This window comes from Megalopta genalis, chromosome 8 (assembly GCF_051020955.1).
Source record: "Megalopta genalis isolate 19385.01 chromosome 8, iyMegGena1_principal, whole genome shotgun sequence".
Taxonomy (NCBI): Eukaryota; Metazoa; Arthropoda; class Insecta; order Hymenoptera; family Halictidae; genus Megalopta; species Megalopta genalis.
In genome coordinates this window covers 19,241,811-19,253,970 of record NC_135020.1, presented here as the reverse complement: position 1 = coordinate 19,253,970, position 12,160 = coordinate 19,241,811, and the positions used below count along the sequence as shown (strand labels likewise).

The 12,160-nt window shown below is 38.1% G+C and overlaps 1 protein-coding gene across 3 annotated transcripts in view; it reads right to left on the bottom strand.

Moving 5' to 3' along the window:
- Window positions 1–12,160, bottom strand: part of LOC117217682 (multiple PDZ domain protein) — a 233,891-nt gene that overhangs the window by 169,709 nt on the left and 52,022 nt on the right. For 2 of the 3 annotated variants that reach the window (XM_076524162.1, XM_076524160.1), the window contains exon 6: window positions 3,330–3,368. The exons of the other annotated variant lie outside the window; for it this stretch is intronic. In XM_076524162.1, the coding sequence (XP_076380277.1) occupies window positions 3,330–3,368 (39 nt within the window). The remainder of the gene's footprint in view (window positions 1–3,329; window positions 3,369–12,160) is intronic. 3 annotated transcript variants of the gene reach the window in all.

The following is a 12,160-nucleotide window of genomic DNA, read 5'->3' as shown; positions in this document are numbered from 1 at the left end:
ATATATTTAAATATATCTGAATCGTAAGCTTGAATAACAAATGCCACCGATGAAGATACTAAGACAGATAATAACAATAAACGTGCCACACTTATCACTTGCATGAAATGCATGTTATCCAATGGAGAAAGTGAAATGATGCGATAGTGCACTCAATAGTTTAATAAAAATATTGAAAAGAAGATGTTGTTCTGAGTATGTCTATTGTAGTTGAGTCACAATAGCACGCAATCCAATAAAACACATGCGAATGATCATCGAGAAACAACAATTTACAACAATTTACAAGCATAAACTTTTTTTCGATGAGACAGGTAGAAACCTGTAAGGTGTTATGCAGATTTTGCACTCAAAATGAAGCATTTTGTAGATTATATTCACCTTTCTGTAGATTAAACTCACTTACTTGCACAATTATTTGTTATAAAATTCATCTCAAATTTAAGGATTGAATGACATTTTATAAATAATTATCAACGACCAACGAAGATTAATTGTTTTAGTGTCTAAAATTGAATTTGCATTAGGAGACAACGATACAAGGTGTCCCAAAATGATTGTACAAGCGAGAAATGAGAGGTTCATTTGAAATAACTTTTTCATTTACGAGTTATTAACAAAAAACCATGACAGGCGTGCTCGCCTGGCGCGAGACGGCCGAATCAACGAGCACGCGAAGCCCAGTTCAGAGCCCAGCCAATGAGCGCGCGAAGCCCACTTTAGAGCCGAGCCAATCGGCTGAACTGGACTTCGACCGCTAGTTGACTCGGCCACCTCGCGCCAGCTGATCTCGCGTCTCATTGGTCACTGTTTTCCGTTAATAACTCGTAAACGAAGCCGCGGATTTCGTTTCCGCTAAGGAAAAAGTTACTTCAAATGACCTCCCGCTTGTACAATAATTTTGGGACATTCTGCATATCGACGTTCGACACTGTGAGGATTAATTATTTGTAATTAAACTTGTATTATTTTGTCATCGATTATATAAATTCGCATTAAACGTAAAAATTACGAATAAATATAAAAATATGATCCACGTAAGGATTGGTTTTGAGTGCAAAGCCTTTAGTATCGTAGCGCAGTGTGGACGTGATTAATAATATGATAGAGTGTTCCCCGAGTGATGCACGCTTTAACGAAATTCCACTCGTTCAGGCCGAACGGGAAATTAATAGCGAGTCGCAAGACGAAAGTGTGTGCATTAACGCCTTCGTCGTCGACGAACGAGATATCTGCGAGCCGATGTCGTCGCTTGAACGCCGCGGAAGAGATATTGTCTCTATCTGGCGACGTTGACGGGACACATCGTCAGCTGCAGTAAATCCCTGTCGCTATAATGTTCACGATTTAACGCGGAATGTTCGAATCTTCGTTACAGCCGCGTCGCTAAGGTCGATTTCACGTCAGGATGAAATCACGTGTTAATATTTAAGTAAGAACCAGTTGATCCTATGTATTGGCTGGATTACGCGACGCAACTGGATCACTTAATCCGCGTATGCTTCTCGAGTGGAAGTTCAATGACTTCGTTCTAATTGTGTTGTAGTTGTAATTCGACGTAATACTCTTGACAGAAAATACTCGATCAAAGTGGTGAATGTTGCAAGAATTATTTGGTCGTTAACTGCGAAATAGTATTGTATATGTGTTAGACAAATATGACATGTAAATCACACGGATGGACGATGAATTTTTATTATAAATTTGAATTATAATGGACATTTAAACCCTTGGGTAGAGATTTATTTGAAAGATTCGTGCGTTTGGAACGAATTTGATTTGCTGATGCGAATTAAACTCGTCATCAAATGTACCCAAGGGGTTAATAGAAATTTAGATTGTTATTAACTTTGAATACGGGTAAAATTGATTGCAATAAATTGTTCATATGTAATTGTAATAGAAATTTAAATTATAATAGAGCTCTGTAGGAATTTGAATATAAACTTTAGATCAGGGCTCGGAATTATTTTATTATGCTGCTTAAATCATGTATAGTTTTCACACGACCAGAGACAATGCATTGTTTTCTATTTGGTAACAGGATACAATCTAATTTTTTATTAAAAATCTATTGCAATTTAAATTCCTATAAAAATTTGCTAGAATCCAAATTCTTATAATCTAAAGCAGAACTCGGAATTGATCAGCACGCAACATGAGGATCGCGAGGGCAACGCCTCTTGACTCCTGGCGTGCATCTTGCTCTACGTGGTCGCCCCCTTCGGCTCGAAGCACCTCAGGCGCGTGTGCCAATCGTTTCTTGTATGCGCGCATAACATTTAGGCGACCACGCGGGAGCGAGACGTGCAACGGGAGTCAGGAGGCGTGACCCTCGCATCCTCATGTTGCGTGCTGATCAATTCCGAGTTCTGCTTTAGATTATAAGAATTTGGATTCTAGCAAATTTTTATAGGAATTTAAATTGCAATAGATTTTTAATAAAAAATTAGATTGTATCTTGTTACCAAATAGAAAACAATGCATTGTCTCTGGTCGTGTGAAAACTATACATGATCTAAGCAGCGTAATAAAATATTGGAACACTTTTTAACGTTTGAAACGACGAAGACGACAATTTAGACAAACACAAACGCATTCATCTTTTTAATAATACAGCGGTATCTCGGTTATCCGAGGCCCGTTTAACCGAGACGCCTTATTATCCGAGGTACTTTGTTTACAAGAGAGATACTTTTTATGACTTTATTTCACGATTTATGTACTACCCCATCGGTCTTCCCGTATTATTCGAGTTTTCAATTATGCGAGGTTGTTTCGGCCCGCATTATCTCGGATATTTGAGGTTCCACTGTATTATCTTTATGTTGTAGTTCATGTGTACGACATTACACATTTGCGTTATCATTAATGAAAACAATTTTAAGTATGCAAATAATTCTAACAACGAACGTTTGATTTGCTCGATCGAATACATTTTGCCATAGCCGTTCGAGTCTCTGAGAATAAATTATAAATAAAATAATATTTGCTTGAATAATGCGTAAAACATTGCTCGAGTATCTTTTGCATGGATGTTCCTAAGGAAATTGTCACGGTTACATATTTTACATTTCAATCTCAGACACGTTAATTGTTTATAAAAAAATGTACAAAATTATATTATATTAATTTTGTATTATATATTATAATACAAAATTGTCTATAACGTACCATTATAAAGATGTCGAACGTAACTCTACCTTTAGAAAAATATTTCTCATCGAACAACCGTCATTTCCTTATCGTTTGAAAAATGATCACTCGCAACAATGATAAAAATCTACTTTTGTTTGATCACACATAAAAATTTCCTAATTTGTACATACCCATTATATTCAGTCCGGGTACAAGCTGGCAAGGCCCCGCTAGACATGATAATACAAAATGTAGTATAACTCCGTCACTTCGTAACTTTGAATAGCAAATAATATGTGAACATAACATCAAGATGTTGCTTAACATTCCCATAAAAATAATCTGAATGCTTCTCGACACGATCGCTTAACCCCTTGCACTATAAGAACGAATTAAACTCGTGACAAAGATTTTTTTTTTCACAGATGATCTGCTAAACACGAATTTTATTCGTTTCTTCTAAATACGAATGTTATCATTTCTTCTAAACCGAAACAAAATTCTCTTGTTTTATCAAGAAAATTATTAAGATCGGAGAACTGTTAATTAACGCAGTTGTAAAAGAGATTGTAGTGCAAAGGGTGAAGGAGGAACAGCAGTATTGAATAACTAACACCAATAATTACAGCAGCATGTTACTCTTAAAATGGTAAGTAAAAATATGAATGTATTCGGTATTATTAATTTCAAAGTTCGCCCCACAATGATTCCTATAACCTACGACTTAATCACTTTTGGTTCTAGACACAGTGTTTCGTTCAATGGACAAAAGTCAGAAATTCAAATCTTATATTTGCTTTTTTCGTAAATAATTGTTGAAATTAAGACGCGATGTTCCTTACAAAAATCAATACATTTACCATCGGCGGAATATTTATTTCTTAAAGTTAACTTCTACAAGTTATCTTTGGCGCTGTAACACCTTTAAAACTGATAGGTAATTTTAACGAAATAATAAAAGATTACCAAAATTTGTTACACGAAATGCTGAAATTGATGAGCAGAAGTTTTCGAACAAAAGTAACATAATACTGAGATAACAGTAAATTACACTTGAACCGAGAATCGATTACTTTAGAAGTGATGGTTTTTGTCCGGAACACCCATGTAAGCGAAACGCTGTGCAACAGCTTCCCTAATTATGCAAACATTTACACGAACTTCCTCATAAAACGATCGACGAAGACGAGGCTCTCAAATTCAGAAATAACAAAAATCGATACCTCGAAGTTCCTAAACTGCTGTTCCTCCTCAAGAAAAAAGAAATGTTAGATTCAGTATGTTCCAAGCTTGCGTGGCGTACGAAAGAGCAGCTTCATGAAAGGAATGGTTGTTCGATTATCTGTCGTTCCCAAGGACACATTATCCAAATGGAAAATCTGAGAGAACTCTTTAGATGAGCTCTCGGAAGCTAATTTTTCAAGTGTACCGGGAGGGAAAAGGAGGAGATCCGACGACGACAAAAATTTCCGCGAGAAGCCGGCGGAAGAAAGTTTTCCTCGTGCTATCCGCGGCTCTGCGTCAGAAGTTGAGTCACTTTGAAACGAACCGGCAAAGAATGACCACCCTCCAGAAAATTAATCGAATTCTTGTACAAGCTCGTATCCGTCCCACGCTGCACGGGACCCCGACTTCATAGTAGGTCGGGAACCCGCTTATCGCGTTCAAAATTATTTTAGCGTTGTTACAAGGTTTAAGATCACAGTATACAGTAATTTCTCTCTAACTCGCGCTCCTATCGTGCACAAAATAGATAATTTAGGAAGAGGAGATGCGATTATTCTAGCCTTGCGGCTCGTTTTTATAGTTATCGATTGTCAACAAATATAAAAACAAGACGCAAGGCTCGAATACAGTAATTTCTCCCTAATTTGCGCTCCGATTGCGCACAAAATAAACAATTTAGGAAGAGGAGATGCGATTATTCTATAGACTTGCGGCTCGTTTTTATAGTTATCGATTGTCAACAAATATAAAAACAAGACACAAGGCTCGAATACAGTAATTTCTCCCTAATTTGCGCTCCGATTGCGCACAAAATAAACAATTTAGGAAGAGGAGATGCGATTATTCTATAGACTTGCGGCTCATTTTTATAGTTATCGATTGTCAGCAAATATAAAAACAAGACGCAAGGCTCGAATACAGTAATTTCTCCCTAATTTGCGCTCCGATTGCGCACAAAATAAACAATTTGGGAAGAGGAGATGCGATTATTCTAGCCTTGCGGCTCGTTTTTATAGTTATCGATTGTCAACAAATATAAAAACAAGACGCAAGGCTCGAATACAGTAATTTCTCCCTAATTTGCGCTCCGATTGCGCACAAAATAGATAATTTGGGAAGAGGAGAGATGCGATTATTCAAGCCTTGCGGCTCGTTTTTATAGTTACCGGCTGTCAACAAATATAAAAACGAGAGATTGTGCACAAAAAATGGACAAGCTCGTATAATCGTATCTCCTCTTCCCATATTGTCCATTTTTGTGCGCGATCTGAACGCGACTTAGGGAGAAATTACTAGGTAAAATAAATTAGTAGGTAATTGAATTCGTTTCAGCACCGACTATAATGTTATGAAGTCAAAAATATATATTAATATTACAAAAAAAAGTCGAAATTACTGAAATTATTTATAACAAAATTTTGTTTCCGAAACTGTATACATTAATATTTGTAGACAAATAAATAGCGATGAATTTTTGTTGGACATATTTTGTTACCAGATCATTGGAGATGTGTGGAAATCGTTAAAAGTTTCAATTCGATTTTAGTGGCGCTGGGCCGGTCACATAACGCTATAACACTCCCCTCCGTGCAGGAATCCCGAGATGGGACACCGTGGAGGGGGAAGTGGAAGGGCTAATACTCGGAGAGGGATTTAACACTAGATTTACGGAACCCGTCAAAATGGCGGGTCATTAATTTTTTAATTTGCGATTATTCATATCGAAAGATATATTTATGAGTTATTTATCCAATTTATATGTTATTTATGGCAAATGGTACAATAACACTTGTTAAAAATCAGAATATAAATGTTATTACGTTTTATTTTGTTATTAAGTATTATTAAATAAAGTAATATAAAACAGCTGTTTTTTGTGCTCCGTAAATCATTTTCCTCTTTATGAAAAAAAGGACGCTATAGCGCTTGTTAAAATCTACATAGAATTCACATTTGCAGGTATTTCCAGTGAATATGTTAACAATAGCGCAAACTTTCATATAAACGAAGTCCAGTGTCTCTTACTTCTAATCAATTTTTTATAAGCTTCCTCAAATGTCAAATTGGTCAGAACATAACATTTTCGCTTCATTCGTTAAAAAATTCTTACGAGATGCATAAATAACTGAAATGTAATTGTTGAGACGTATAACAATACATTACACACTTTGCATTTGATATTCTACACAAGTGTAGAGAATAATAAAAATACTTTATTTTAGTTTTCCGATTTGGAGATCTTCTCTTTATAACGTTGTAACGGTCCATGGAGTTTTCCGAAAGAACGAATGGATTTTGATACTTCGATAAGGAACCGCAAAGGAAGAACAAATTTGTTTGCACATCAAAGTTTTAAAAATGAACTTTTGGCCACAAACCGTTTCCCGGACTGCCGTGGGTCGCGCGGTTTTCTCAAATGTCGGGTTTCCTGCCCGATCGAATTATTAATCAGTCTACGGACGAGAAGGGTCCGCTTTAAGCGGCCGCTACCGCCGTACGGAATGAATAATTAAATCCCAACAAAGAAATACTGTTTTTCGATACCGTGTTCCAGCGCCGTGGCCCGCCGTGTCCTTGCAAACAAGAGGAAAATTACTTTCTCGATAGCTGCGAGACGTTTCTGCGGCGATTCCGCGTCGAAGCCCCGCTTTTCGGAGCTCGGGAACAGAAATGAAAAATGCAGATGCCGTGGAACAACGCGGCGGAACTACTTTCCCACGAACTTCCATTGTCTGAATGTTTCATCCGTGCGACGAACGCGGCCCGACCGCTCGCGGAAACAATTCCGCGAGCGCGCGCGTCGGCCGCGGTTAATTTGCACCCTGGTAAACGATTAGGCCGCCGCCGCGGGGTCAGTGTTTCTTAACGACATGCTCGATTTGATTACGAGGGATGTCCGGAAATGATCGGCAATGAACCAATCGGTAGGAGTAATTAGCTTCGTCGCGACGTGATTCGCTGAATTACTTGACACCGCCGCGTCCCGCGATATAAATATCTCTCCGCGTCCCAAATATCTAAAACGTGGGTTTATTGTAACCGTTGTATAATCCTTTCAACCCGAGTTTTATAAAGGGTGTCCCAAAATTATGGTATTTGCGGCAAATGAGAGGTTCCTGAGGTCATTCGAAGTAACTTTTTCCTTTGCAAAAATTTTCTACGAAGCATCGTTCACGAGTTATTAACGGAAAACGCTGACCAATGAGAGGCCAGCTCGACTGGCGCTAGGCGGCCGAACCAACGAGCGGCCTAGTTCCGCTGATTGGCTCGACTGCCTCGCGGTAGGCATGCTCGCCTCTCACTGGTCAGTGTTTTTCTGTAATAACTCGTGAACAGTGCCTCGTAGAACATTTTCGCTAAGGAAAAAGTTACTTCAAATGTTCTCAAGAACCCCTCATTTCCCGGAAGCACCATAATTTTGGGACACCCTGTATGCTGACATTTTGGTTACGTTTCCACTAGAAATGGATAATACTAAGCTAGGGACAGCTACATCTCGATTTTGGAAACTGTGTCCCATCAGTGTTCTTCAGTGGGACAGTGGGATAATGAACACATGTGTGCTGGTAACGGTACTGGATAAATATATACAGTAAATTGTCTCTAATTGACGCTCAGATTTTGCCCAAAAATGGACAATTTGGGAAGGGAATATGCGATTATTCGAGCCTTGCGGCTCGTTTTTGTAATTTGTTGACAATCGGTAACTATAAAAACGAGCCGCAAGGCTCGAATAATCGTATCTTCTCTTCCGAAATTGTCCATTTTTGTGTACAATCTGAGCGTCAATTAGGGAGAATTTACAGTATCCTCAATTCTTTGTCTATTCTCATTTCTTTGATATGTGTGCATATCATACAAGATTCTTATCTCTTCTTTTCCTTCCGGTTTATCGTGGCATCAACAGCGTAATATTATCATAGTTTTGCTCCATTATACCTTTTTTATCATTTTTGTATCCTCGATGTATTCAAGTAATTTGTATATCTTATTGGATTCGATGTAGAATTCTATATTTTATTCCAGTAGTTGCAAATACAGGAAATTCACTCGGAAATGTCAAAATGTCAAATTTCGGGTTGCTGTGAATTTTCCTGTGCTAGTTCTACGCCTACGTAATTTTTTGCTACGTCGATCCTAAGGGTCGACGGAGTCGGTCAAGCGTATGATGCGGCATGCGACGCGAATTCCCGGAAAACAACACAAAATGGTTTGTTTGGGTGTGAGTTAAGCAAGAAAAACCGCGGTGTTACAAGGAGCTACCTAAGTACGTGACCATCGAATTGTGGTATGTGGCGTTCGAATTGCCTTCAAATCGTGGCAAGGAATTAGAAACAGAAAAGTTAAGTCATCGTTTTTATTCTAGCGTTACTATGTATTCATATTAACGACATATTAACGGCATGCTGGCCGTTGATTTTTTTTTGCCGATTGCTCCGGGTTTCTATAAAAACGAGCCGCGAGGCCCGAAGAATCGCAACTTAGTATTCTCAGATCTGCCAGTTCTCTCCAATTCCGACCTCTGAACATTTCTGGGAAAAATTACTGTACGTATTTTCATGATGTACGCAACAAAGGATCAAGATTCATTTTTCATTTTCTCATTACTTATGACTTTGATACGTATAATCTTGTTCCCCAAGGGAAATATTATCTTTGATACTACTAAAAAGCCTCGTCCACAAACAGTTATTGTTGAAAAACACGATATGTTCTAATGTTTCTCTTTTCTCATTCCACCCAAATGTAATTTTTGTCAAATTTATCATATGCATTGTCTGGCAAACTATTCCATCTATTACCTCCATAAAATCCAAATGGTTCAGTGCAAAATTTTAGAAAAGTTATTTTGTTTTAAAAGGTGCACGTTTATATTTTGCCACGACTAGACTGTATGCATATACTGTATACATATGTGAGAGCATCAAATGCCGTTCGAAAATGAAAAATATTCTGCGTGGCTACAGATACAATAGACCGTCAAAATTTACGAATTCTCGCGTGCATCGAAAAATACCTTGAGGATAGTAGCATTGTTTTATTTGTTATAAAAATGAACTATGTACATAAGCGATGCAGACTATATTTGAATTAAGTCTTGGGCTTTCCTCCCCAATGTATTCCAAATCGTTGTTAAATTGTAATATAACGTAAGCTATCAACTCTAATATCAACTACAATCGAAAAATTTTACCCCTTTTTGCCCATCTTTAAGATATTCAAGTTTGATAATAGACATAAAAAGGTCTAAATTGACAAAGCCACGTTCTTAAACCTTGGCCTAATAACGAAGCACGTATTGCATTTAAAAGCTAAGCAAATTTATCATAATTTTGGATGGCAAGAGCAGCAAACCCTTTCAAATTGCACATGATGAGACTTTTGCCAACTTATTTTTATAATGAAGCAGAGATCTTCGTTGCATTTAGTGAATCGATTTCACGTATATCAATCGACAATAAATAATCATCAACAGTATCTAAAACAGAAACTGGATGAATCTCATATTATTTATTTTATTTCATTTTATTTCATTTTATTTCATTTTATTATATAGTAATAATAGTATAGTACGTTGATATGTAAGAAGATAGACCACTTGTAATCCGTAAGGAAATTCAACAAAGTTCATTTTTAATTGAACGAATCTTCGCCCAAGAATCGTCCGAAATCGTAATAAAATGGGACGCCATTAGAAAATGCAATAAAATAATTTTCCATTCAGTGAAACTGAAGAACTCGATGAAACAGAAGAACAACAAAATAAGGATAACCGAAGGCGGATGAAAAATCGCTTTATGAAATCGGCTTGCGTTTAGGGTAACGATGCAATAAGAATGCAAATCTCGCAGGACACAAGCCGCAGCCCCCCTAATCGATTCGGGGGGGATCCATACGTTCGTTTTTATTTTATCGCGCGCCATAAATATCCGGCATGTCAGCAGCTCCGATAGGAGACTGTCCTCCGTTCTCACTCCTCCCCTGTTATTCAGGTGAAACTGTTGCTTCGAGGACTATAACGGGATTTTCCAAAGATTGTTCGCCGATACGAGTCGCGATCATCCGTCATCCGTTCGGAGGGCACGTTTCGCCGCGCGCGTTTGTGTCAGTCGATTCTTGTGTGCATCGACGTTACGGTCTGCTACGACTGTACCCCAAGCTGTGTCGAGTTCGAATCAATAACGAATCTCTCTCTCTCTCTCTCTCTCTCTCTCTCTCTCCCTCTCTCCTTCGCCTCCTTCCTCCGGCCGTCACCCCTTTTTCCGGTCGACTGTCGCTCCTTCTTTTCCTTCTGCCTGTAGCATACAACCTCGTTCCAACTGTTTATGTTTCTGTTTCTATTTCAGTGACTCCCGAAGAGACAAAGAACAACGCGGGACACGGAGAAATCGAGGAGGAGAGAACGAGAGAAATGTGAAGAAAAGAGAGAAAGAAAGAAACGAATAGATGGAAGACTGTTGCTCGGCGGGGGAGGGGGGTGGGGGGGTGGGCTCGATCGTCGGGGATAATGGAAACGTAAAATTCAATTTTTCGGAACGCAATTTGGCACGGGGGACGGCGAAGAAACTTTCGATAATTGGCTCGGTTAATCAACAGGTTTTTCTGTTGTACCCGAGCCGACCCGCGCCGGCAAGAGGACAAAAGACCTTGTAATATCCCGTTTCAGACGATCCGAGGCGGACTGGAAAAAGTTCTCCGTTTCACGGCGAATCGCTTAATTATGAACGGAGCACGGATGTTCGGGGTCTTTATCCGCGGTGTAATGGACAATTTGAATTGCGTAAGTGGACGTCGAAAGTTTCGAATCGGTGCGCGAGTTCGTCGACGGGCAGCCGTGCTGGTGAATGCTTTAATGGTCAGGGTTACGTCGTGTGCGTGGTATCGTTGTTCTCCGAGTTTCGTCAAATATGTTCCCAGTTAGAAAGCATAGCGAGCAAGGCGAACCGGAGTGAAACTCTAGCTTCTGTAAAGTTGGATATACATAATACGCGCATATTTCCAATCTCCGATAGAAATAGTTATTATTTCGTCTGTGCGCGAAACGTTGTTAAATTATCATTGTTGAGCGCGTATCTACAGTAATCTCTCTCTAATTTACCTAATTTACGCTTAGATTGCGCACAAAAACGGATCTCGTTTTTATAGTTGCTGGCAATCAGTAATTATGGAAACAAGTCGCAAGGCTCGAATAATCGTATCTCCTCTTTCCAAATTGTATGTTTCTGCGCGCAATCTCGGCGCGAATTAGGAAGAAATTACTATACTTCGACGGCATTGTTTCTTCTAAATTTGAACATAAATAACGATAGAAAATTGTATGTCGTTTGTCGATTACTTTGCGCTTTCCCCGAAACGAGGAAATAGTGTAATAGTGATTTTTATGTGAACCTGCAAAAACAAACAAAATTCTTATGGATTTAACACTTTGACGGCCAGACTCACGCACACATGACTTCGGGAAAATTTGAATTATAAAAATCAATTCAGCGCAGTTTTCTAAAAAATGTATCATAATTATATTATTAACTATTATTATATTATTCTATAACTGTTATTATATTAATTATTATATATATCCTATTTGTATTAAATTTATATTATTATTAATATTTATATTATATTTTATATGTTAAAGCTGCGCTATTAAAACTGCACTATTAACAAAGTGTATCATAATTAGAATATTAACAGTTTGACAACCGCGTCACCCATATGTGAGTGACAGAATTGATTAAAATTTATTTTTTCTTTAATTAATTTTTACGCTGATCCATTGTAGTTTCTTAATTTTATT